A 26063-nucleotide genomic window follows, 5' to 3' on the forward strand; every position below is an offset into this window, starting at 1 on the left:
CCACCAAGGGTTCCATTACCTCCGTCCAGGCCGTCTACGTCCCTGCTGACGATTTGACTGACCCTGCCCCCGCCACCACCTTCGCTCACTTGGACGCCACCACTGTCTTGTCCCGTGGTATCTCCGAGTTGGGTATCTACCCTGCCGTCGACCCTCTCGACTCCAAGTCCCGTATGCTCGACACCCGTATCGTCGGTGAAGACCACTACAACACCGCCACCCGTGTCCAGCAGATGCTCCAGGAGTACAAGTCCCTCCAGGATATCATTGCCATTCTGGGTATGGACGAACTGTCTGAGGCTGACAAGCTTACCGTCGAGCGTGCTCGTAAGCTCCAGCGTTTCCTGTCCCAGCCCTTCACCGTCGCCCAGGTCTTCACTGGTATCGAGGGTAAGCTGGTCGACCTGAAGGACACCATCCGCAGTTTCAAGGCCATCATCAACGGTGAAGGTGACGACCTTCCTGAGGGTAAGTTGATCTCTCCACTTTCTGTTTGGTGATCGGCATGGATGCTAATTTGTTTATCTACAGCTGCTTTCTACATGGTTGGTGACTTCGAGTCTGCCCGCGCCAAGGGTGAGAAGATCTTGGCCGAGCTCGAGAACAAGGCCTAAATGTAATATTGTTTTTAAGCGCCCTTTTCCTTTTTTGTTAGACATGGACTTCCTTTCTTCCATGTGCCGTTTTCTACCGATCCGTGTACAGTACTCGAATTGAGAAAAGGGAGTTGAAAGAAAGGCGAGGTCCCCCCTATATAAAAGGATGAGAGCGCTCTTAACGTACACCTCTCTGAAAGTCTGGATGGAAACTTCTAGACTTGTGTTACACTACGTGCTCATGTAAGTAAGTTAAAATGACCACAGTCAGCCTGATACCCGCTGGGCTGGGACAATTGTACTCAAATTTCCTTTGTTGAACCGGGGGACCGTGATATCTGTTGCGTAGACATTCCTGTAGCATGTAATCTGTAAGATTCCAAACGAGCCATACGTCCCTTCTATGCCACGTATCAAGTTCTCGTTATCGTGCCTTGTTCTGCATAGTATATCCCATGTATATCTTCCACCACTGTATTGCAACTGCTTCACAACAATCTCAGCGACATTCAATATACATTGATATTTGGTTTCACTTTCATCGAGTCAACAGTAGTATTCCGTGGTATCTGTATATAGAAGTGGAGGGAACGTAGAGGGACTGCATCGATCTTCTTAGCTGAGAAGATGATCACGAAAATGAATAGACAAGAGGATGGGACCGAGAGCTCAATTATATATAGTATTGAGTATTACTAGTCAGTAGTAGTAGTACTGATGCTCTGGTTTGAGGGGATTCATAGTACTACTACCAGCAGGTATATCGCACTGGTAGTATGTGCTACTAGTATGCAGAGGTGGCAGTATGATAGGTTGGGGTATGGTTTATTTTACTGTCAGGCTGCTTACTTACTAGTACTTACTGCCTGGTAGTACTATGATCGTGTGTCACCGATAACTTACGGTGCGGTAATAAGGTGTGCTAACTGGTACTCTTTTCATATGAGAGACGATGAGACTCCAATATCATGATATAGTATCGAAGGAATAAATCCAGAGTGACATTAACCGACGCTACGGACTAACTTATAACAAAATGATCAGTGCTGCTTGCTTATCCACTAATCATCTCCCCCAGGGTCAATGCTGCAATTGTCTGAATCCAATGGCTTTAGTCGATGAGGAAGATCGAGAGATATACACGGAGATCGATCGACCTATAGGGTCTCTTCCAAGGCAAGAACCTATAGATGAACACAACTATATTAGCATGCTATGTCTTGGATGAATTGGACTCATTCGCACTTACCAATGCTGTTCGCGTAGGAAGATAGACCTGTAGATAATTGCTGCGCCCATTCCAGGGCAGGTCTGTAGTGAAGAAGCGCGTCTCCTTGAGATTGCGACCGAAACCACCAAACTCCTTGTCATCGGTGTCAAGTACGATTCTGTAGGTTCCGGCTTGCTCGACGCCCACTCTGTAGTCCGTGAAGCTGTTTGAGGGATGAAAGTTAAAGATCCAGAGGAGGCCTGCACGTTCAAAGACAAGGACCTTGTCACCCTCGTGCTTCAGGCTGATGTATGCTTGTGGGGAATGAAGCCAGCCGTATTTCTCTTCGGTTAATTGCATGGCGCGGTCGAAGTCGTTCAGGAATTTGTAGCGAAGGAGGTGGTCTTCCGTTAGGTTCAGTTGGCGACGTGCGTACCAGAATGAGTTGTTATTACCGGCACGAGGGAAGTCGAGCCATTCGGGATGACCGAATTCGTTACCTTCGAAGTTGAGATAACCCTCACCACCGAGTCCATGTGTAACTAGGCGGAGCATCTTGTGTAGAGCCATGCCTCTTTCAATAATGGGGGTGAACTCTGTCAACACGGACATGTGGGTGTACATCTCCTTGTCACAAAGCCACATCATGATGGTTTTGTCGCCAACAAGTCTGTCCTGATTCAGCTGTGGTCAAATGAAACAATTTGGATAGATGGACTTACGCCTGATCATGACTCTCCGCGTAGGCGATCGTCTTTTCCCCGTGACGTCGGTTGACCAACGTGAAAGAGAGGTTGCCAATGTCCCATTCATCGTCCGACTTCTCCTTCAAGAGCTTGATGTACATGTCTGGAATTGCCATGGCAAGTCGGTAGTCAAATCCAACACCTCCAAGGGCGTGCGGCAAGCACAGTGCTGGCATTCCAGATACATCTTCTGCCACAGTTATACAGTCGGGATATAGACTGTGGAGCATTTCGTTGGCCAAGGTCAGGTACATCACACCCTCGCCATCTACCGAACCACCAAAGTACTCGTGATATCCGCCAGAGAAACCACTATTGCGAAGTTAGTGTTGTAATGAAGAGATACAGGAGCCTGATTACGTACGTTCCTATCCCGTGATGGGTATAAAGCATACTTGTAACACCATCGAAACGGAAACCGTCAAACTTATATTCTTCCATCCAGAAGCGGAGATTGCTCAGGAGGAACCTCAGGACTTCATGGCTTCCGTAGTTGAACAGACGACTGTCCCAGAGTTCATGCTGACCCTTTCCCCCGGAGTGAAAGTAGAGATGGTCAGAGCCATCAAACATGTTCAGCCCGTCCAGGACATTTTTGGACGCATGACTGTGGACGACGTCAAGAAGCACCACCAAGCCCATGCTATGTGCTGTATCTACTAGCTCTTTCAGGTCTTCCGGCGTACCATAGCGACTGCTGGCCGCGAAGAAGCTATTGACCTGGTACCCGAAGCTGGCGTAGTAGGCATGCTCCATGATGGCCATAAGCTGGATTGCGTTGTACCCCAGATACTTGATGCGAGGTAGCATATTTGCAGTGAATTCTTTGTAAGTTGCGACTCTCGTTTCCGGAGAAGAAATACCCACGTGGGCCTCATAGATACGAAGGCTTTCGGGCCTCTTTGGGCGAGAATGTTTGAATTGATACCGCTCGGTTGCTGGAGGGTTCCAGAAAACCGACTCATATGTCGGAGACACAGTAAGGTCTTGCACGACACGCTTGATCCATGCAGGGATTCGGTAGATTCGTTCTCCTTCGGGAGTGACCATAGTTATCTGCGAAGCGCAGCGATGTTAAAAACAATAAGCCCTGCCTATTTGACTCTAAACTCACTCACCTTGATTTTGCTGTCATGAGGGATCACCGGGACCCCATCCTTTGCTGGCAATGTGATCTCCCAGACACCGAAGCTATTCTTCGTCATCGGGTGGGCCGTGACATCCCAATTGTCTGCCAGTCTCAGTAATGTTTCACCGGCTGATATCCTCCGCATAGCTAGACGTACTAAAATCCCCAACTAGCTCAGCCTCGACAGCATTGGGTGCCCATTCTCTGTAAGTGATGTCCCCATTGGCGTTGACATTGATACCGTATCTCTCGTAGCCCTATCGGAAACGCCATGTCAGTTGGTGCTGGCCATTCCAAGTAACCCAGTTGGATGGTGTCAATCATTTCGAACAATAGTAGAAGAACGATATGACACTTACCCTGCTAAACTTGTCCAACCCGCCCTCAGTTTCATTAATCGTCTTGACCCAGCTCTCTACGAACTGGAATCTCTGCTTCAGAGCATCCCGGAAGGGCTCAAGCCAAGGATCAAGCTGGATAACGCCTATGGAAACAATTAGATGAAGGTAAGACAACGATGACAATCAAAACCGCTCAAACCAAACCAACTGACCTGTACCATCTGGAGGCGCCGATTGAAGGGCAGTTTGAGTTTCGGTAGAAGCCATGGAGAATGGATCGCCAGTGGCAGGAGATTAAGCTCTGGAAAGGGTGGACCGTAGGGATAGGATGGATAATACACAAACAAGTGAGGGAATCTAGTCAACAGCGTCAAAACAGGATGGACTCATGAGAAGAACAAACAGGACGAGGTGGGGAATCCCAACCGATGGGAAAAGGTAGGAGGAGGTGGTTGAGGCCATGCGGGGGAAAGTCGAGGCCAAAGCTCCTCTTTCTTCCCTGTTGGTTTGCTGGGTTGCTGCTGCTACCCTCCCGCCGTGACATCACTGCAACCCCTGCTTCTAGACCTGGTCTGCCCAGCCCCTCTCCCCTCTCCCCTTATCTTTTTTTCTAGTCGGTCGCTTGCATTTCTCAACTTTGAATAACGTCCAATTAATCGAGGTGAGATGCTGGGTCATACGGCTTATTTTTGCATACATCTTGTTTTGAATGGTGTGAGTATCCGAATTTCATTCGGTCGTGATAACGCGACAGCAGGAAGCTGAGCTTTGACTTCAGGTACGGAAACAGGTACCCGCCCTGCGCAGCAACTAGGGGCCCGAGTGATCTGAGGACTTGTCGTATTCATCGAAAGGGCTTCGCAGTAGGTAGGGGACACATCATAATGCAGTGCGACAATGTGTTTACAATAAGGCTCAAAACAATAACTATTCGTGGAGAAGATTAAAAGTCACTATGTTACACAAAGCTTGCGCAGCAGCTGGTGAGATTTGAGCTACATACCAAGCTACTATAGATCCCCCCCCTACAATTCACAGCTACCAGCATATTCCGAATTATAGCAGGTTCGACTTTACACGTAGCAGACACCCTGCTCGCCCTGTTCGCCCTGTTCACCCTGCTCACCCTGCTGGCCCTTTTCGCCGAATCCAGAAGCTCCGGTGGGACCCTGGGGAGAGTTTCCAGCACCACTGGGGGCAGCAAAGCTGGGAGCGGAGGTGGTAGACCCCTCCTGGGCACCCACAGCGGGGCTGGGGGCAATGGCAGCAGCGCTGGATACCACGGCGGAAGTGGCGGCGGGGATGCTCTCGCTAGGGGCGACAGCGCTGGGCACAGAAGCAGCAACGGAAGCGCTGCTGCTATGGACAGTGGCATGGCTGGCAATGGAAGAAGCAGCGGCAGTAGAAGCGCTGTTGGCCATCAGAGCACTGTAGGGGGTGGCACCCGGGTAGAAAGAGGTAGGGATGGTCGGGATGGGGATAGAGACAGTAGAGCCGAAGTCAGTGGTCAGATCGGCGGCCATGGAGGTCGCAGAGTAGCCCGAGGGAGCGGAGCTGACTGTAGAAGTGGTGACCGAGTAAGAGACGTGGTCATCGCTGTCCTGAAGGCAGTATCCGCTGCCATAAGCACTCTCACAAGAGTACCACTGACTATCACCCTCCTCGGTCCACATGGCGAAGTCCTCAATGGTAATGTCGTAGCAAGGGGCACCATCAGCACAGACCACCTTGACAGGACCACGCTCAGCACCGTAAGCTTCGGTTCCCTTCCAGTTCTTCACGGTGATGTTGCTCAGCTGGACACCATCGCCGTCCACCGCGCTCATACTGGCCCAGTAGCTGTCGATATCCAGAGAGTAAGCGTTGCCGTGTCCTGTTTACCAACAGAAAGAGTCCTCGGTTAGTCCCGTCAAGACCAATAATTTTGCATAAGATATCACTCACCAATGAAGTTCTCGAGGAGGACATTCTCGACGAAGCCGCTACCTCCGTTGCTCTTGATCAACATCATGTTGTTCGAGCTCCAGGTGTAGATGTTGCGGTAAGTGATGTCGCTAACATTGGTATCAGAGCCAAACGAGCCCATACCACAGCCACCACTCCAGTTGCAGTAGATGCTCTCAATGAGGATGTTCTTCGATGGGCTCTATTATTGATTGTTAGCCTGAAGCTTCCTGCTCGGGCACTCATCAGGGTCTTACCTTGACTGTGACACACTCGTCCTTGTTCGTCACCTCGACCTATCGGACTAATTAATAACCTGTATGGAAACGTTATGCTCTTCGGTACTCACATCGTGGACCCAGATGTTGTTACTCCAGACATCAATACCATCCAGACCACCATGGTTACCGCCGCGGATTGCCATGTTGTAGATTTCGCCATTGGTGCAAGTGTCGAGAGAGAAGTGGAAAGAGGGAGAGTCAACCAGGATGAAATCGTGGACCGAGAAGTCAGTAACTTCATAGAGTCGCAGCAGACGAGGGCCGCTCCAGTTATCATCGGCATGGAACTCGTAGCCCAGACCCTGCATGGCACCTTCGGAGGTGCTACTGAAAAGTTCGAAGTCGCTAGAGTGCTCGATATAGATCATGTTGCCGCCGTCCGTGCCAGTACGGTAGATGATTCCATCGATCTGCAGAGCCCATGCCTCACCACCGCTCAATCTCGCCCAAGTGGAGAGAGCATAGTCACCAGAGGGGACATAGACGAGACCGCCAGACTTGCAGTCAGCGAAGGCAGATGCCAACGGCGCGCCCAGATCAGTAGACTTATCCGCCTTAGCACCGTAGTCCAAAACGTTGCAAGTCTTGGTAGCTGCCTTGGTGGACGCGGATGTCAGCGGTCCCACGGAACCGGAGAGCTGCGCAGCAGCAAAGATGGGCGCCAGGCCCAGGAAAGAGAGAACAGAGAGCTTGTCGAGAAGCATGATGCTTCGTCGAGCTTGAAGGAAAGAAAGGAATGTGGGGGTTTACAAAATAAAAAAAGAGTGAAAGGAAGTGAGTCTAAGCACCCCTAAAGAATGAACATTGAGATATCTAACGAATCATGCCCACGGCAGGGGTTCCTAGGCGCTCTCTTTATAGGGAAAAGCTATTCAAGCGCTCCTCTGACAGTAGTCTATTTCCCGCTGTCATCATTTCTATTTCTAGAACGTTTTGCCGGTGCCATACCGGAAACCTCTGACACGACCAGAGTGAACTAGATGAAGCTATCGATACTATTGCTGGAACCCACAAAACAATTTGCCTGGATGAGGAAGTAGCGGCGCAATCCAAAACATCGAAAGAGCGGGATCGATGCGCTATCTCCCGGTTGAGACTTGCTCCATGCTTAGGGCGTTTGTCTTAGATAATTTGAATGGGGCATTAGCCCCGCCTATCGACTCAAGTAGATTGAAGGGCTCAAGGGGGCATATATACTGGGCAGTTCACTCCTGATCAGACCATCAGGCAGGCCTTGAGAGAGTATAGTAAGCGGAAGATGCAAGAGTCCTTTTGATGAATCTAATTGATAGCTGACGACTCAGTTAATATTGCTTAATCAAAGCGCAAGAATCTTTTACCAGTTGCCAAGCAGAAAATTTCGAGCTTCCATAGGGATTGCTGGGAATTCCCTCTCGCCTACCCCAACAGGGGTGGGAATTTCAATCTGAAACGCCCGAAGTCAAGACTAAGCCGATGGCCCGTAGCACTGATCAGGGGATTGGGCGGATACTCTCAATCGGAGCATAAGCTCTTAAATAAGGGTCTGTCATGCATGCTAAATTGCAATATAGTTTGTGATCTAAATGGATTTTGTTCGGATTTCTAAAGAGATAAGTTAGGCCAGCCCGGGTGATTGCCGGGCCCAATGCTGGAGGGTAGATACAGTTGAAGCCTTGTGGTTATTGAAAGGAAATGAGGTTCCCCTGCCGAGCGGTGGACTCGGCGCTAGTGACCTCCGTGCTTGCCGACCGGACTTGCTTGCCTCTTCGGAGTGTCGCCGGCCACATTGTGCGGTCACAACTGAGGCCTCCTCTCTTCAGTCAGGCCCAGTGGCTATTGCGATTGTTTATTGAGAACGCTAACAGGTCAAGCACAGGGAATAGAGGTTGTTTTTATCGTTTCATGAAGTTCTATGATTAAATATATAGCCATGTCTGCCCGCCCCGCAACAGCATAATAGGCAACATGTGTTCGACAATACAGGGCGAAAATGAGTAGTAATGTACAATGAGGTTCTCGTTGCTATTCATTGCCGGCATTCAAACCAGGCTGACTCCCCAGAAAAAGAGTATATGCAAACCTGATGTGAAGGACATCACTGCAGACCACCGTGACTGTGCACCTGAAAGTTGAATGATTAGCATCGGCTTCTCCATCAGGCAACAACACAACGGAGAGCACTCACCATTTACAGGTTCTGACCAAGAGTCGCGACAACGCTGCCGACAGTAGAGCCAAGGGAGGGGAGGCCAAGGCCAGAGAGAAGAGAGGAGACGTCGGAAGACAGCTGAATGAGGAGGTAAGAGCCGTCCTGGCCGACGACGGTCAGGAGCTGCTCAACGGGAGTAGAGATGTCCTTGAGAAGGTCGCCAACGCTGCCGGCGGTCTTGATGATCTGTCCAACGGGAGTTCCAACGCTGGGGAGGTCAAGGTTGGAGAGGAGGGAGGCGACGGAGGGGCTGAGCTGGACGAGCAGGCGCTTAGAGTCGGAGCCGGTGACTTCGAGGACATCCTTGACCTTGGGAGCAAGGTCCTGAACGATCTTTCCATCGGCCGAACGCTTAAGGTTCTCGCCAAGGGTGCCAACAATGGAGCCGACGGGGACACCAAGTTCGGGGAGCCCAAGACCGCTAAGAAGACCAGTGACCACAGGGTCGAGCTGGATCAGAAGAGCGCGACCGTCCTTATCGACAACAGTGAGAAGGCCGTCAACGACCTTGCCGACATCTTGGACAAGGTCGCCAACGGACGCAGCGGTCTTAATGATGGTACCCACGGAGGATCCAAGGCCAGGCAGACCCAGGCCGGACAGGAGGTTGGCAACATCGGGGCTCAGTTGGATGAGGAGCTTCTTGGCGTCGGCGCCAGTAACAGTCAGGACCTGGTTGACACCGTTGCCAACATCCTGGACAATGTGGCCGGTGGCGCCGGCACTGGCACTGGCACTGGGGGTGGAGATGACGTTGCTGGAGGCGGAACCAATGTTCACAGTCTTGGTGACCTCAGAGACACCAGGAACACCACCGGTAGGGGCGGCGAGGGCCGAGGTGGCCAGAGCAGCAAAGAGAGTGATAAAGGAGGCCTTCATTGTGCTTGATGGTATCTAAAAAAAAGGAGAATGGAAGAGAAAGAATAGACTTTGGTATGTTCTTGTGAGATTTGGTAAAGAATGACAGTAGTGGGCTTTGGTAAGGAACGAATGATGCGCTGCTGATGAGAAGAAAGAGGTGTTCTCGAGACGAAGAAAGCCTGCTCTTATATCCCATCGTCGCACAAGTGATCATCACCATTTCCTATCCTTTTAAGACCCTTAGCAGCTGGGACGTATTGCAACTAGCTGGCGGGTCAACTCTCTGTGCTAAGTTGTAATAGCACTGGTAAGGATAGCAAGGGCGTATGCGTGATGGGCGCAGCGTTGCTGGGTTGTGGAGACAGCTACGAGCTTGGTCGATGTTCGATCGTCCCTTCAGGCCATGCAAACCGCATGGCGACGATCAGGCGTATACAGTAGGACTGTTTGATCAGGTGGGCTCCACTGTTGCTTTGTGGGCCTGCAGCTAGGCAGTTAAGATTTCGCTATTGAAATCACCATGCTGTAGACTGACTTACCGTTGCCATTCCCCGATGCCCGTCGAATGAATATCACCGGCAAGGCAGTGAGCCACACGAGCCGTGAACGTTGTTTGCCCAATCGGCAGCCACCCTGATCCGCTGATTGGCGTTGAAGGAGCATGAAGCCACCGGGACATTTATCGCCACTGCCATGAGGATCTGCAGCCTCATCTTACTACTTCGTAGTAGTGTTCAATGACGGGTACCTATGCATTGCTGTTAAGTCTTCCATATCCAGTAATAGTACACATACTATTGGTACTCGCTCTTACTAACGACGTTGAAATGTGAGCACGTCATGTCTGAGACCATGTCGGGTCCCTGTCGATCCAAAACCTCTCATGGAAGAGTGATAAAGGGGGCGTAGATTCAGGAATGAACCCTCGTATTGCTTTTCTCTGCTTGAAGTTGCATTTCGCATAGGGTACGACTATTTGCAGTCTATCTTGCTTTAGGTAATAACGGCCATGCATATTTCCATGCATGCATGCATGCAGGCAAGTCGGTGGCCAGCCAAGCGCAAACGCAAATTCGACGCCGGGGATATGCGATATTACCGCTAGTGAGACGCACATAAGTTCGACAATACTTCCATTTCCAGCCATTGAAATATATTCGTCAATGATTCCTCAAAGTGTCTTTTGAGGGCCCCGCATACAACACATGGTCGGGATAGTATGCCTTACCTGGTAGTATGCTAACCGCGCTAGATCTGTGGTTTTTACCTCTCAGAAGCTGCAGTCGCAGCTCTTCCGGACATGATCACTGCAGTGGAAGTATTTTAAATACTGGCAATTGCATCTTGGGGATGCAGCTGGTACGGCAACTGCATATGCATCTGCACCACAGATCATGAGGGTGATTGACTTTACTAGTGGCTCGATTCTATAGAAATTTGAGTTTGTCCTCCCGCTGTAATGTTGTCTGGAAACGCATTTCATTTGTGAATCTTGCCGATAAACGCGAGATGGAGACAAGCCGTGTGGGCTTCATACGTATCCTGCGGTGATGCAAGGCTGCATGGAGTCAGGGACACAGTGGCTGGTGACGACGCGAAAGCATTGCGCACTTCTCCGTAGAATAAAACTGGATTTTGAACGCAGGGAGTGAACTTCGTCCGTTGAATACCGAACATGCAACAAGAACATTGGAGTTGAGGATCTTAGTAGCCAACCTCATCTTCGACATTCCAGTCAGGGGAATGAGGGGAAGTCAACCGAGCGCTCCTATGGAACGGTTCTTCCGGGAGATGATTCCATATAGTCCCTGGAAAGGCTGGTTAGCCAGCCCACCACGTGGAACTCGTTCCACAGATGGCAGCAGACTCCTAAACAAGAAGAATTTGCCACTCAGGTACACAGCGGGAATTCCAACTGTGTACCGTGATCAACAAGGTCTAAGGAGAAGTGACGGCCCATCTGGTGGAGGTAGGGCGATCGTTGTTTGGTTTCGCATGTCGCAACTTGCAAGGCCATGAGGAAGATACACAGGTATTACACTAGACGATACACCGGATACTTCCCCGTTGGTGGCAAGTTGGCGTAAGGAGAACGTCCCGGTGGGGCCCACTATTGTAAGCATACTGTATTGCCGGGGAATAAGTCCCAGCTTCCCCCTTTTGGTAGGTTGACTGTATGCCTTCAGTTCAACTGCGACGCAAATAGTTCTGGCCATGATCCCTGGTACTCGCAGAACCTTATGTTACTCAACCACCTCAGTTGTTCCCAATCCACTTTCACGAGCAAAAATGGCTCCTAGCTCTTCCGTCTTGTCCCGCGACCTTTGAGAATACTGTCATCGAAATAACGATCAACGTGATCGTCACCATGGAGTAACTGTTCTTGCTACTGACTGAGGGCCAGAAAAAGCCTGTTCCGACGTCTAATGGCCTATGAAGTATCTACATCTCCAGCGGTTTCAGGTTTTACGGGGATGCACAGACAATACATCACCTCCCCCTTTGATTATGGAGCCTCGAATATCCTCATCTCAGTTGCACAGTGGTGGCCCCTGAGCTGAAGTGGTGTAAGAGCATGCCCAAGGTGGAATCTTCCCGGGTAAACGCGGATAGGTTCATCATTATCATTAAGTGAATTACTTACAGGCTAAAGCGAAAACCTGCGCATGCGCGACTTTTCACTAGGAAGCTGGACTTGGTGGTAGCTCTCCTGTGAACCAGTCACTTGCGGTCGCCCCCAGCTCGAAGTCCAGTGTTCCTCCTTGGGCAAAGATGTCGTCCCATGTCAACCAGTTCTTCTTCCAGTCTTTTCCGTTCACGCGAAGACTTTGCACATAGATATTACCGCCTCCGTTTCCATCACCGCCACTCGAACTGACGTTCAGTTTCTTACCACCCCCGAGGTCAATGACAAGCGAGTCAAACCAAGGAGAGTGGATCAAAAAGGTCGACTGCCCTGTCACCGGATACAGTCCGATCATATTCCACAATATCCAAGTCTGCATAGCTCCGGCATCGCTGTTACCGGGGAGGCCAGACACGCTAGTACCATAATAGGATTTCGCAATATCACGCGATCGGAAAACAGACAAGTCCTGCCGGTCGATATAGTGATAAAGATAAGGGACGTTGAACATACTGGACCAAATGGGTTTTATTAGCCGATTTCCTCTGCAAGAGCAAGGCCCGCAAAAGCATGAAGCCAGGCGGTAAAGGACGACTTACGGTTCGTTTGTGGGATCGAAAATGATACCGCTGGAACCACTGGCCCCTTCAGTGAACATGATGTTCAGCCGGTCGAGAACGGTCTGATTTCCGCCCATCTTTTCAATCATTGTCTTCATATCATGAATGCTCGCCCAAGAGTAGGCCCATGAGCTGGCTTCGTAGTAAGGGTCTCCCCAATAGCCGCTGTCATTCAGTGGATCAGTCTCGATGAACCCAGACTCATTCCGAGGGACGACAAAGCCGGAGAATCCCAGCGATGTCTGATTGGCATTCCAATGGTTTCTCCAGTTTCTGGAACGGTTCAGGTACTTCTCCGCATCGTCAGTCTTCCCAAGCCCTGATGCTACCTGATACAATCCAAAGTCATTGCATGAATATTCCACTGCCCGTGTGACAGCACGGCTAAATCTGGGCGTGATATAGCCCAAGCTGAGCCAGTCTGGCAATGCACCTCTTCCTTCTTTTGTGGAGGAATCAGGAGCCTGAGGGTCGACTGGATCGTTGGAAGGAGTCACTTCTGCGTCTTTGACCATGGCCTTATAGCCATCTTCCCAATTTACCGCACCGCGCACGCCCTTGACATAGGCATCAGCCAGAATATTGTCCGCATTCGAGCCACCCTGTGTACGACCGTTGTAATTAGAGGACCGGGCATCGGGCATATAGCCCTCGAATCGCCAGATGTCAATAAGCGACCGGATCTGTTCTTCATATGCGGCGGGTTGCAACACCTGCATGAGAGCGGTAGAGCAGCGAAAAAGATCCTGCGAACCGAATAAGCGATACAGTGTCATTATATTTGTTATCCAATCACTTACCCAGTAGGTGAATATGTCCTCATAGTAAGGTTCCTGGGATGTCCATTGGGGGTTCTCTCCTGTTTGGTTGGTGGGGATCAGGTGCATGAAGTAGAGAGACGTATATAGTAGCGTGAGAGTTGTTTCGTTCGTGTTGGTTGTGGTGACTTTCGACAAGACTTTCGTCTCCCACTCGGACTGAGCATCGTCCACGACCGACTGAAATTCCTTGTCTTCCGGTATTTCATCTTCAACATTCTGACAGGCCTTTTCCGTGGAGATCCACGAGATTCCCACGCGAGACGTAACTACAGCATTTTTGAAGGTAAAGAGACCCCCAACTCGTGTTGAACCTGAAGAAGACGACGCAAAGCCGCTATGTTGCTCAACGCTTCCACCCGCAATAGTTCCAACATAGGTTTTGTTGCTGACGGGCGCGGCATCGAAATGGCCACCTGGGTAAAGTCAGCGAAACCTGCTGTGATATGGCGTATACGTTGACAAGGGGCTTACAGAAGTAGATGGACCAATCGGGGGAACGGTTCCAGCCGTTGTCGTACACGCCGTGGCCTTCATAATGCCCGTCCGGAAAGATGGTGATGTTACCACCTTTGTATCCCTGGCTAAGTCCCATTCCCCGGTACGACGGTAGGACATGCGAAACATCAATCAAGACGTTACCATCCGAGCCGTTCGGAAAAGTGTACTGATAGATTCCTGCATGGGCAGATGCGCTCAGCTCCACGACCGTTCCTTCAGCGGTCTGCGCCTTATAGTAGCCCACTGATGCTTCATCTGCGCCTGACCGGCCGATAGTTATGTTGGACAGCGGATTGCTGATATTTCCAATTAAAGGGAGTTGGGAGACAGTCCCATACTTAGGTGCTCCTCCCGTGCCCTGCTCATGCATCATGCTGAACCCCGAAAAATTGCCATTGGGCAAATATCCCGAATAAGAGTCTGTCCCGGAGACATATAAATCGGGTCCTAGCTTCACCACCCCAAACGGACGAGCAACCCCAGGGAAGTCATTGCCACCACTCTGTGTTCCCAAGCTTGCTCATGGTTAGGCTTGCGACATTTTACCATTCAGCAGGTGTGCTGAATCATGACCGATTCTCGAGATAGCACTTACAATAAATCCACATGGGAAGTCAAGTTTGCAGCGCGGGCAGCTGGCTCAAGTAGACTCAAGATCAGCATGGTGTACCAACTCGCCATGGCTAATCTAGCACAGCGGAAAGCAGCTGAGAAACGAATCGTCGAACCACCCATATCGAAAGGATTTACAAAATATATATCCCAAGAACCAGTACTAGGTACGGCAAGTGGCGGCTCTCAATGGGAACTCTCCTGTGGTTACCAGTGCTATCAATTTAGTTCAGTTCAAAAACGAGTGGGTGAGATCCCAGGTCCAGCGGGGATCCAGATTGGTTTGTCGACAACAGTGACTGGACGGTTGAAGGGATGGATCACCTCTAGTGGTGAATCTTCAGCCCACTGGGCGCATAGGGATCCAGCACATGCCATGATCACCGGTGGTGAGTATTGACCGCTAGCCGCCAACGGGCCAGGAAGCAAGGATGGGATAGCCCCAGTTATGTACATCCATGGTCTGCAGCTTGATTGGTATCTCTCTACCAAGCCCTGTCACACGGGGACCAGCACACTCGAGTCCACATTATCAGGTCCGCCTGCGGTTACAGTGGCTATACTAGTTACACAGGTGGACACATTCCAATCATTTGTTGGTATGTCTCCTTCAGAGGACTGGGCCAAGGCACGGGGCAAGGGAGGGGAAAAGAAGGACCACATTCAGTAGGTGCAGTGAAGAATAAGAACTTGTGCTGCATAATCAAGTTTAGTGTATGAGATCGGAATAAGATATAGGAGCGCAAGATTCAGCCGATAAACCTGTCCGGATGATGGATACATCACGGTGAGTGACAGCCAGTCATGAGCCCCAAAAGAGCACATGCCCCAAAGGTCATTCTTCACTAGGGCATCATCCAGCCCCGTCGTGCCGATCAAGCGGTCCCGGCACATTTCTTGTTCATGATCAGATAAGTTAGCACCTATGTACAGAGTTTGGGGGACACTGAATCGTGGTTGCAAGGCAGACCTGCAAATTGTGCCTGGGCGCTTGATTTGTTGTTTGCTCCCTGGGCCCAATTATCGGGCAGATCATTTCAGCCAATGGTTTCTCCACATGCCTCGGCGTTCAGGGGTCCATCTTTTGAGTGGTTTCATTGGCTGCTGTAAGTAGCGGGTCATCTGGTGCCTTAATCTTATGTAATCTTGGCTTTCGCGCAGCACGGTCAGGTGATTTTGCTTCTTTCTACATGTGGTCTTATGAACAGGCTGTGTAACGGTCCGGAAAACCTCATATTCACCTTAAAGCTTGTAAGTGATGCGCGTTCTGAGTTTAAGCTCAGTATTTTAGCTTGATTACCAGATAGCCACGTGGTTTAGGTCTGGAGTATTCACTCCGGAAGCGCACCAGACTGAATCCTGACAACGGCCTGACTGGATGAAGAAGTAGGTTAGCAAGTGGTTTGCTTAGATTGTTTGATTGGATTAAGACTGTTATTGGATCTTTAGTATCTATATGCGAGTAAAATGTGCACAAAATATATATAGTCTTTATACTGTCTACCACAACTTATTAGTCCAAGAAACAATACTTTATGAATAGTCTACATATTGTTAGAAATGAGGTCTAACAGAGATGCTTAGTGTATATATATCGCAGTTCGGCAGTACTTCGCGAGTAAAGCGAATAATTGAGGGTCTTTTTACCTACATGGGAGCATGAACCCAACACATATGAGCCGTCGTCCTCTCCAAGTCCAACATTCCATGTCTTATCTTATTCATTGTCTAGATAATAACATAGGGCAATGAACCTAAACACAGTGAATTAGAGAAAAACTTACTAGATATATCTGCTATTAGACGTGGCAAAGCTTTCCTGAAGGGCTCGGGATTTCTCGGCTTGGCTCAGCCATAAGCTGAATCTGAATCTGCGATTAAGGCCTCTGAGCTTAGTTAAATGTATATTTTGTCCTTGCTTATGAAGCTTTAAGTTTTGTATATGCTACATATGCCCTTCATTTCAGAATGATTGTATTTGAAAGATAAAGATAACTAATTATAAGTTTGAGCAGATAGACAGATAATAAAATCTATCTATATCTATCTGAAATATTATTATTCATTCAGTCGATATATAGAAGAATGTACATCTACTTATTTCTTAGATAGGGTATAGTAAACTATCATAGTATATAACTATACTAATCTAAAAACAGACTACTGTTAGATATAAGATAGAACCATAAAAATAAAGTATAGTTAGTCTACATACAGCTAGAGTTCATAAGAATATATAGACTTTTGCTAATCTATACTAGAAATCCATTCTATACAAAGTTCTATATTTTAATGAAATCGCATATGCGATGTACTACCCCCGGTGAGTTAGGGGTCACGGCCCCACATCAAATGTTGGTAGCATTCAGCAGAAACAAAGAGGGTTGGTGGGAAGGCCAAGGGAGGAGAACAGAGAAATGGGTAAAAAGTCAGACCTGATGGTTATTTGACTATCTGCAAATGAATAAAATGTGGTTCTCATCCGCATGAACCATCCAACATCGTGACAGAAGGCATGGCCTTTTCGATATAAATTGGGATTGTTCTTCCATGCCATTCAACGCCCACGAATATGCAGTACCATTCTCATATCAAGCCTTGACATCATCGTTCATCTCCGCTGATCGAATAATGCGGCAGGTTGTCTGAACCTCTGGAGAAAGGCTTTTCAGTGCCGATGCAAGCTCATCGGCAGCCTGGACCAAAGAATCATCAGAAAGAGGGTCCAGCGCATCCAGAATGAATAAAACGCGGCTGGTCTCATCAGTCAAGGCGGTCCGTGGGCCCTGCCGCCAATTCCAGCGACGACAAGTGATACCAGTGTTGTCACACCAAATAGGTTCCCCAGGCGCAGCGAGCTCCGATTTAGGTTCCCCACCAGAAAAGGTTTCGAATGGTTCTTGGCCAGTAGCACGAATCAGGAACGGTGATCCATCATATTTATCGAGGTCTTCGCCACCCAGGGGAATTTGGTGTTTGACTGAAATGGCGTTGTAGATGTCTGTCAATCTATTGACCCGCGGCAAGCCACCATCTGCACGACGTGTCAAGGATTCGAGGCTGTTGCGTGTTTTTTGAGGTTTGGCCCCAAATGCTTTATATGCATCTCTCCATGCCGCAATATGCGGAAAGTCAGTGATGGAGGAGTGTTTCGATAGTAGTTCTTGCACACAAGTTTCGGCTTCTTGTAGAAGAACCTCGCTGGAAGCATCGCTAGCACCCGGAGGAATATTCTCAACAACCATCAAAAGAGCGCGATAGTCCGGCCGGAGTTTGAAGATTTCTGGCGCTATCCGCGCGGCTTGAAGCAGCTCATGAGGGGATGTCGTAACTCCCATTATTTAGTATGAAGGCGCTGGATTGTCTGAACAGAGAAGAAGGTATTTATGCAAAACAATGAAATGTACTCATAGAATCAAGGATTATTTTGAGATGAAAATTGCAAAGTAAACCCCAGAGTTCAGACTATTTTCAAGGATATCGCGCCTTTTATACTCGTAGGTTGACATAAATTGCCTCTTCAGCGGGCCGATTGCTGGAAGTACTATATTAGGCAGTCTTTGTAGCAAATTATCTTGGTAGGATCCGTTATAATTGGTTGTTACATTGCCCCACCCCGAACAACTTCCTATTTTAGGTTAGCGTATCCATTTGTATGAACTCTTCGCTCGTGCAAAAGATTTTGTCATTCGAGATAAAATGTTATGTTTCTACTATGCAAGCCTTGGGGATTAGTAATTAAAGTGAAAAATTATAGTCTAACTTAGCTATTAGACCGGTGGCGAATTATAGTTGATGATCTCCCGACTTATAGTATAGAGTCTGACTTTGATATGATCCCGAGGGGTTACAACATCGCTAGCTGACCCGATCCCAATCTATTACATTATCTTATTATAAGAATTGTATTCCTGATCATCTAGTATAAAATTAGCTTACGAAAAAGACACAAGAATACAGAACCGCATTCTGAAGTGACATATGTACTGCGAGAGATTGAGAGAGTTTTTGGCTAATATCTTGTAAGATATAATACTACTCGAAGAAGATTAGGAAGACGGTGATGCTTTCTCACCACTAAACAACCAACAAGATCATGGCGTTTTCTATTTACGGGGCCTGCGTAGAATGCTTCTTGATCCCGGTAAAATCCAGAGCCATACTCGGGATATCAGAAAATCTTCACGGATATAGCTTCGGCTTCTATGGGTTGTGACATTTCGGTTAATGTCTAGATAAGCGTACACCTTGACAGCCTGATGATAAAAAAGATGTATCATTCGAAGATTCTTCCTACCACAGGACACAAAGCTCGGCTGTTTGGCATTGATGAGTGCCAATAGTTCTGGTGTTAAGCTTACGCGCAATAATATTGACGAGGTTCTGTTCTTTCGGTCTGATGATGGGCTATTATGTGTGTGTGAATGGTGTTCAAAAAGTTTATCCGCCTCTTGGGGACCTCTATTAAGGATTGTGTATTTGGCTATGACGACAGCTCAACTACTACAGTTGTTCTTTATTTTCTTCTCTAGAGAAACAGTCAAGGAATAATCAAAACAGATGATACTTCGTATTTCAGCACTGCCTATAACAAGGACTGGAAGTCGGATCTTAGAACTCCACTAAATATGTGTTTGTCTAATGGTCGAAGCTGAAGGAGTACTGCCCAGAATTTTTCCGAAGGATAAGCTCAATTTTCATGAGAGGATTTAGTCGTCAATTGAATATCTTTCAGGAACGGCTGTATCCCTTTCCATGAGGTCTGCTTTGAACACGTCTCTTTCTTCTCTGATTTTTCTGCCTTCTTGTACTCCTAAGACAACCTCCTTGAACATTTCGATAGATACAATCGAATCCTCCCGCGCTGTTCCTCGATACCACAAGAGAAGTGATGCATCTTATCGCAATAGAAGCCCCCAGGACCAGTGCTTATAGCACAGTTGCTTTTGTTATGGCCGGGCAAGCGGACGAGATAAAGTCATTTCCAGCATAACATGTAGCAGCCCGTTGTCCGGGAAAAATAGCTAACCGGCAAATCGCAGTTCCGTCGGCATGTTCCCGAGAAAGAAGCAAGACCAAGACAGGCGACTTCTCTCTTATAAGAGAGAATTTTATAATGTGTGTGGACAGGTGAAAAAGCGTCAGCAAACTGTAGCGTGAGATTGGCCTAGATCCGTCAGGTGCGCTCAAGCCAGTGTGTCCCGATGAGGGTCATGCTCGGCAGTTTCATGCCCATTGCTGAATGGGGAGCACGTTAAACGTTCTCTGGGCTTCTGGACGTATTATTGTACTGTGATATAGAGCACTACGGACTTTGAATACACAAACCCGAAGCTTGACTTGCTATCTGACATTTGAAGAAACGCCACTCGACGCGCTTGTGCTTAGCACGACGAGTTTGGGTCTTAAACTAGACTGACAAGTGAGCGCCTCCTCGCAGAAAAGAGGCGGTCACGCGTATGATTAGCCTCTTGCAGGCAGTTTGTACGTTCAAGAAGACCACCATTCGTCCACTCACAGAGGGTGTTGAGCACTGATGCACACATCAAGTTATAGCAGCTAGCTGCAGTTGCACTAGTAACTGCCCTTTAATTTACCTTTCTGGGGCACTATGCCGGAAAAACTGCAGCGGTGAGTCCCAAGGTACATGCGCTAGTAACGCCAGACTCAGCCCATCAATCCCGACTCCCTCTCACTTCATCTACGCGGCTGGTCACTACAAGATTTCCACGCTTTATCGGGTTTCAAACCAATGAAGAAGCAGCGATAAGATGCTCGATGTTTTGACTCTAGGGATCTGCGTCAGTCGTTCGGGATATTACAGCTCCATTCCATCGTCTTTCGTCCCGTTCAACAACATGGATACATCCTTGTGCATGCTGCAACATCGTCATCATGGATCAGATTAAGTCCGCACGTCATACAACAGATTCTTGCCATCAGTCATGGCATGATAATCAGAGACTACTGCTACTCCAATAAGCAGAGCTACTGCTGGATCTTCCAGTCGCAGTCGAGTCGGTCTCTAGCGTAGTGCAGCAACGCTCCTCAGTGGACGGAAAAACCCGCCTAGCATCTCCGCACAATTTCTCCGGATGTATCCACCGTGGGCCACCAACTCACTCCATTCCCCCGGGATTGCTGGATCCAGCTTAATGTGCGGGGAGAGATGGGGTTTGTCTCTGCGGGTGTGCGGGTATCATGGTCGCTGATGTTTGGGGTTGTTCCCTCGCCAGGGCCTATCGGGTTTCTGCTCGGCCCAGCTGGTTTCTCTCTAGCATGCCCTCCTGCTTTCGGGATCTGCCCCTACACAGTTTAGTAAGATGGAGACGACTGTGATAAATATTCGAATGACCTCCGGGCAGTGAGACTCTCGGCTTCTCCTTTGATTCTCTTTCTTCCCCTGGGAATGCCCTGTGCTGCTAGGATCAATTGTCAATTGCCTACCAGTCTCTGGACAATTCTTCCACAATGAGTCTCCTCAAGAACTATCGTGTTTACCTCCTCACAGCAGTGGCCTACTCGGGGTCACTTCTTTTCGGTATGTATGCACTCGGGAATCGGAATACGCTCTTTGAACTAACGCCTGATGACTATTAGGCTATGATACGGGTGTTATGGGAAGTGTTCTTTCCCTGACCAGCTTCAAGGAAGATTTTGGGATACCTACTGGCTCTTCTGGTTTTGCGTCCTCCAAGAGCTCCGAAATCTCATCCAATGTCGTATCCTTGCTGACTGCGGGCTGCTTCTTCGGCGCCATCTTCGCTGCCCCCCTTAACGAGCGCATTGGCCGACGCTATGCCCTGATGATCTTCACCGTCATATTTCTCATTGGAGCAGCTGTTCAAGTTGCATCGAAGCATCACATTGGACAGATCTATGGTGGCCGTGTCATAGCGGGCTTGGGAATTGGTGGAATGTCCAGTATCACGCCTGTGTTCGTGAGCGAGAACTGCCCCCCAAGCATTCGAGGCCGAGTTGCTGGAATGTTCCAGGAGTTCCTGGTCATTGGAAGCACCTTTGCCTATTGGCTGGACTATGGTGTCTCCCTGCACATTCCCTCAAGCACGAAGCAATGGCGTGTCCCAGTCGCTGTCCAGCTTATTCCTGGCGGTCTTATGCTACTCGGCCTTTTCTTCCTCAAGGAGTCTCCTCGTTGGCTGGCTGGCAAAGGACGCCATGAAGAAGCTCTTCAGTCACTCGCATACATCAGGAACGAGTCCCCTGATAGCGAGGAGATTCAGAAAGAGTTTGCTGAGATCCGAGCAGCCATCGATGAAGAGGTAGCAGCCACCGAAGGGCTGACTTACAAAGAGTTTATCCAGCCGAGTAACCTCAAACGCTTCGGTTTCGCCTTCACTCTCATGCTTTCACAACAATTCACGGGTACCAATTCGATCGGTTACTACGCTCCTGAGATCTTCCAAACTATCGGGCTTAGCGCGACTAACTCGTCTCTTTTTGCTACTGGCGTCTACGGAACTGTGAAGGTTGTCGCGACGGCTATCTTCCTATTTGTTGGTATCGACCGTTGGGGCCGTAAGCTCAGTCTGGTTGGCGGATCCATTTGGATGGCCAGCATGATGTTCATCATTGGCGCTGTATTGGCTACGCACCCGCCCGACACAAGCGCCAGTGGCGTCTCCCAGGCTTCTATCGCCATGGTGGTCATGATCTATCTCTACGTGATCGGCTATTCGGCTTCATGGGGCCCTACCCCCTGGGTGTATGTGAGCGAGGTAAGAAAACGGTTCCTGGGATCCACTTGGCACAAACCCTCTAACAGGCCTGACAGATCTTCCCGACCCGGCTACGTTCATACGGTGTCGGTCTGGCAGCCACATCCCAGTGGCTCTGGAGTTTCGTCGTCACTGAAATCACCCCCAAAGCCGTCCACAACATCGGCTGGCGCACATTCCTCATGTTTGGTATCTTCTGCGTTGCCATGTGTGTCTTCGTCATTGTCTTCGCCAAGGAAACCAAGGGCCGCAGTCTTGAGGATATGGACATCCTCTTCGGTGCTGTCAATGAGGCCGACCGCCGTGCTGCGGTGGAACATACCATGCACAAGCGCGGCTCCTCTCACATCGAGGACGTGGATGAGGAAACCGAGCGTGTTCGCCATGAGCAGGACAAGGTCTAGCTGGGCTAGATCGGTCCTTGTATGAATGAAATCAACCACCCGTCTTTGGGTATGACAGAATGGTTTAAATTAGGGCGAATTAGCATAGATCTAGATGTTAGATGGCGGGGGCTTATATATCGGTCTTCATAGATGCGGGTTTTGTTCATTAGGATCTCGAGATGATTCTATCACCGGCTGGACTGATGTTGTGTGATACTATGCATGTTTTACTTCCCTCTTCCTTCGTCCAATAAATTGATTGTTCTGGTAGAGTTGTGTTTGTAATCCAGTTGGGTATGATCTGGAAAATTTCACTTCCAGCTACGGTAGACCCAGCCACCTCCTGATGTAGAAACCACACAAGGACAGTCAGTGGTGGACATACTAGGACATCCATCAGGACTAGCGCCCCGGGTAAGGAACAAGCATCAAACAACAGGGCACCGAGTCTCTCTCCAGAATTCATAATCAGTAGTAGTACGGTTACAAGTAAGCCATCGATATCAAGACGATATAATCTCGGAAAGCAGATAATGATCTTATTGACTAGAATACTCCACTGAATAGAAAGAGCCTTGCTCAATAGTGTCTCAGACACGAGATTATAGCTTGACCGAATCCAATACTCAACTGGGAGAATAGTATCAAGACTAGGTAGCACCTAGTTCTAGAATCAATGTCCCAGATAATACCACACCTCCGCTATTGACTGGCAATTGAAATAAACTTCTGAATAGGCCTTGCCACTGCTATTAATTGCTTTTTTTTGCTTCATCTCTATTTCCCTCGCTTAACCCTAATTACTCCGAGATAGAAGTGATAGTGCTATTCTTAGATGTGCTCGTGTTGGGCTGAGACATGCGGAAATTGTTGATGCCGATGGCACAAACTGTCCTATTTCTTTTTCTTGTTGATGGTTATCTTGCATGATAGGGATGTAGTGTAGTTGTTTTGAGTTTAGCATCTTCACATAAATTGGGGGGGTTTTCTTTTTGTGTGACGAGGAAATTATACAGATATTAGGTTCTGACAGGTAGACAAATCGACTATCTTAATTAGAGGTAAACGATGAGTACGGAGTACTGCAGATGTTCAGTTAGAGTTAGCGGAAATAAGCAAAAACAGAGTGAACCTTGCATCTAACTATGATGGTTTGTTAACTTCGCTCGTTGACTCAGCCTTGAGGCTGAGCTGACGGCCAGTTGTCCCTTCCTTTTCCTTTTACTTCGCCCCTGTTTCAGTTAATCATCGATAATGAAGCTTTTGATTGTATCTCATCATGGTGTCAAGTTGCGGTGAATGATAGGTCAGCTGGTAGTATTTAAGGTGAGCGAGAGAGTGACAAAATCCCTATCTACTCTTCTATAAAAGCTTCGACGATTGACCTTCTTTCCTATTACCTCGTTCTGATTATCAAAAACATTGACTAGCCCTCAGCAATGTTGCTTAACTGGCTATACTGGGGCTTTGCGACTCTGTACCTGTTACATTTCTTACGCTGGCGGACGCGGCTTCACAAAGCGCGAAAGACTGTCGGATCCCACGGCTGGTTGAAGCAACGGCGGAGCAGCTTCAAGATGGTCTCAAGAAAAAGTGCTTCAATAGTGTTGATCTGGTCAAGGTCTCGTGGCTCCCTTTCTCCGATTTAGTATTGTAGTGTATGCGGTGTGTCTGTAGAGATTACTGACGGTTACAGGCGCATATTGCTCGAATCAGTGAGATTGATGTGCAATTCGGCACGATTCTCGAGTTGAACCCCGATGCGCTGAGTATAGCAAAACAGCTCGATCGCGAGAGGGATCAGGGTTATATCCGAGGGTAAATTGCTCTATCTATGCTACTGAGTGGGTGGCCAATTGACTGTTGTAGTCCGCTGCATGGCCTGCCAGTCTTGCTCAAAGACATGATCGGCACGAAAGATAAAATGCAAACAGCAGGTACCTCCCTTCATTCTGATCAGGCCCCTGCATTGGCTGACAATCTTCTAGCTGGCTCCTGGGCGCTTGTTGGAGCTAAGGTTCCTGCTGATTCAACTGTGGCGGCGAAGCTCAGGGATAATGGCCTGGTTATATTGGGCAAGACTAGCATGTCAGAATGGGCCAATTTTCGTTCGGTGAACTCGTCAAACGGTTGGAATGCGCGACGTGGCTATACGTTTGGAGCATATTATCCTGACCAGGACCCAAATGGAAGTTCGAGTGGTAGTGCTGTTGCGACTGATCTGGGGCTCACTATATTTGCCCTGGGAACTGAGGTACGTCGAATGTTGCCCTGTTTTTGATTGAAATAGGTATTGACTGTGGGAGAACCAGACCAGTGGGAGTATACTGCTTCCAAGCGAAAGAAACAACATTGTCGGGATCAAGCCAACAGTTGGACTTACCTCACGCTATATGGTTATTCCTCTTAGCGAGCGCCAGGACACCATTGGACCCTTGGCTCGGACAGTCAAAGACGCAGCCATTCTGTTGCAAGCCATTTCTGGCCCAGATGACAAGGATAATTATACCTCGGCTTCACCATTTGCAGCAAAGTTGCCCGACTACTTGGCAGCTTGCAAGCCTTCGGGGCTACAAGGCAAGCGAATTGGCATCCCTCGAAATGTCATTGAATACTTGGGTCCCGCAGGTGCCCCGATAGTTGCGGCATTCGAAAAAGCAGTCACCGTAATAAGCGCTGCAGGCGCTACCGTTGTGGATAATGCGAACTTCACAGCGTACAGTGACTTTTATGGCAGCCTGAAACCGGCCATGGTTGTGGCTGCTGACTTTTCGACGAACATCAAGGATTATCTGGGAGAATTGGAGCGGAACCCGAATGATATTCATAGCCTTGAGGATATTAGGAAGTTCACCCAGCATAACGCACTCGAGGGTTACCCGTCACGCGACACGGAGGTGTGGGATCAAACGATCGCCTTGGGCATAGACAACACATCTCCGGGCTTTTGGTCCCTGTATCAAGAGACTCTTTATTTCGGAGGGGAAGGTGGGCTATTAGGGGCTCTTTCTCGTGATAACCTCGACGCTGTCATTCTGCCTACTCTTGTAGGATTCGATATCCCCGCTGTTGTTGGTACCCCAGGTATCACTGTTCCCCTGGGAGCATATCCAGATGGCACACCAGTTGAATACAACACCCGCGGCGACCTGATCCAGCGTGCTCCCGGTGTTCCTTTTGGCATCAGCTTCTTGGGACAGAAATGGAGTGAAGAAAAGCTGATAGGGATGGCATATGCATTTGAGCAGCAGACACTCGTCCGTAATAAGCTCAAGCGACACTTAAAAGTGGATAGTTAGGTAGAATGTGTGTCATAGTATTTGTGGATGTGTAGTAGAATACCTCCATCCGGCTCTGGTGTTTGTATTCGTCATTATATAGTCGTAATAAAGTGAAACCTTTCGGATTTGTTAATGTGGAAGATGCAGTAGACTATCAGGCGGCACCTGTTTCACTAGCCTT

General features: G+C 48.7%; 12 protein-coding genes across 12 annotated transcripts; 6 read left to right on the forward strand and 6 right to left on the reverse strand.

Annotated features, from left to right (window-relative positions):
• Positions 1-2: 2 nt before the first annotated feature.
• On the forward strand, positions 3-614 carry An14g04180 (uncharacterized protein; the record flags this gene model as incomplete). Its single annotated transcript, XM_001401005.3, has 2 exons — positions 3-468; positions 532-614. Coding segments are annotated over 2 exons (549 nt in total), but the record flags the coding sequence as incomplete, so codon positions are not given.
• A 1139-nt stretch (positions 615-1753) lies between these two features.
• On the reverse strand, positions 1754-4289 carry An14g04190 (uncharacterized protein; the record flags this gene model as incomplete). The annotated part of the gene is made up of 8 exons (XM_001401006.3): positions 1754-1780; positions 1846-2476; positions 2529-2864; positions 2917-3608; positions 3671-3783; positions 3839-3938; positions 4041-4165; positions 4235-4289. 8 exons carry the CDS (start codon positions 4287-4289, stop codon positions 1754-1756), a joined length of 2079 nt encoding a protein of 692 aa, XP_001401043.1.
• An 806-nt stretch (positions 4290-5095) lies between these two features.
• rhgB (rhamnogalacturonase rhgB-Aspergillus niger) lies at positions 5096-6951 on the reverse strand (the record flags this gene model as incomplete). The annotated part of the gene is made up of 4 exons (XM_001401007.3): positions 5096-5895; positions 5967-6168; positions 6224-6262; positions 6316-6951. The coding sequence occupies 4 exons, from the start codon at positions 6949-6951 to the stop codon at positions 5096-5098; spliced, it is 1677 nt and encodes a 558-aa protein (XP_001401044.1).
• Positions 6952-8417: 1466 nt separating this feature from the next.
• On the reverse strand, positions 8418-9317 carry An14g04210 (uncharacterized protein; the record flags this gene model as incomplete). Its single annotated transcript, XM_001401008.1, has 1 exon — positions 8418-9317. The coding sequence occupies one exon, from the start codon at positions 9315-9317 to the stop codon at positions 8418-8420; it is 900 nt and encodes a 299-aa protein (XP_001401045.1).
• Positions 9318-9587: 270 nt separating this feature from the next.
• On the reverse strand, positions 9588-9978 carry An14g04220 (uncharacterized protein; the record flags this gene model as incomplete). The annotated part of the gene is made up of 2 exons (XM_059744219.1): positions 9588-9693; positions 9839-9978. 2 exons carry the CDS (start codon positions 9976-9978, stop codon positions 9588-9590), a joined length of 246 nt encoding a protein of 81 aa, XP_059605556.1.
• Positions 9979-10151: 173 nt separating this feature from the next.
• An14g04230 (uncharacterized protein) lies at positions 10152-11599 on the forward strand (the record flags this gene model as incomplete). The annotated part of the gene is made up of 5 exons (XM_059744220.1): positions 10152-10204; positions 10339-10403; positions 10656-10715; positions 10945-11268; positions 11388-11599. The coding sequence occupies 5 exons, from the start codon at positions 10152-10154 to the stop codon at positions 11597-11599; spliced, it is 714 nt and encodes a 237-aa protein (XP_059605557.1).
• A 381-nt stretch (positions 11600-11980) lies between these two features.
• An14g04240 (uncharacterized protein) lies at positions 11981-14237 on the reverse strand (the record flags this gene model as incomplete). The annotated part of the gene is made up of 4 exons (XM_001401011.3): positions 11981-12437; positions 12525-13291; positions 13346-13779; positions 13838-14237. The coding sequence occupies 4 exons, from the start codon at positions 14235-14237 to the stop codon at positions 11981-11983; spliced, it is 2058 nt and encodes a 685-aa protein (XP_001401048.3).
• Positions 14238-14432: 195 nt separating this feature from the next.
• On the forward strand, positions 14433-16334 carry An14g04250 (hypothetical protein; the record flags this gene model as incomplete). The annotated part of the gene is made up of 5 exons (XM_059744221.1): positions 14433-14865; positions 15051-15142; positions 15410-15582; positions 15685-15727; positions 16221-16334. 5 exons carry the CDS (start codon positions 14433-14435, stop codon positions 16332-16334), a joined length of 855 nt encoding a protein of 284 aa, XP_059605558.1.
• A 733-nt stretch (positions 16335-17067) lies between these two features.
• On the reverse strand, positions 17068-17814 carry An14g04260 (uncharacterized protein; the record flags this gene model as incomplete). The annotated part of the gene is made up of 1 exon (XM_001401013.1): positions 17068-17814. One exon carries the CDS (start codon positions 17812-17814, stop codon positions 17068-17070), a length of 747 nt encoding a protein of 248 aa, XP_001401050.1.
• Positions 17815-19680: 1866 nt separating this feature from the next.
• An14g04270 (hypothetical protein) lies at positions 19681-20510 on the forward strand (the record flags this gene model as incomplete). Its single annotated transcript, XM_059744222.1, has 3 exons — positions 19681-19729; positions 20120-20217; positions 20301-20510. The coding sequence occupies 3 exons, from the start codon at positions 19681-19683 to the stop codon at positions 20508-20510; spliced, it is 357 nt and encodes a 118-aa protein (XP_059605559.1).
• A 437-nt stretch (positions 20511-20947) lies between these two features.
• On the forward strand, positions 20948-22619 carry An14g04280 (uncharacterized protein; the record flags this gene model as incomplete). Its single annotated transcript, XM_001401015.1, has 3 exons — positions 20948-21017; positions 21077-22215; positions 22272-22619. 3 exons carry the CDS (start codon positions 20948-20950, stop codon positions 22617-22619), a joined length of 1557 nt encoding a protein of 518 aa, XP_001401052.1.
• A 1559-nt stretch (positions 22620-24178) lies between these two features.
• An14g04290 (uncharacterized protein) lies at positions 24179-25900 on the forward strand (the record flags this gene model as incomplete). Its single annotated transcript, XM_059744223.1, has 5 exons — positions 24179-24181; positions 24298-24419; positions 24471-24538; positions 24590-24855; positions 24914-25900. 5 exons carry the CDS (start codon positions 24179-24181, stop codon positions 25898-25900), a joined length of 1446 nt encoding a protein of 481 aa, XP_059605560.1.
• Positions 25901-26063: the final 163 nt, after the last annotated feature.

Source organism: Aspergillus niger (genome assembly GCF_000002855.4).
Source record: "Aspergillus niger supercontig An14".
Classification (NCBI taxonomy): Eukaryota; Fungi; Ascomycota; class Eurotiomycetes; order Eurotiales; family Aspergillaceae; genus Aspergillus; species Aspergillus niger.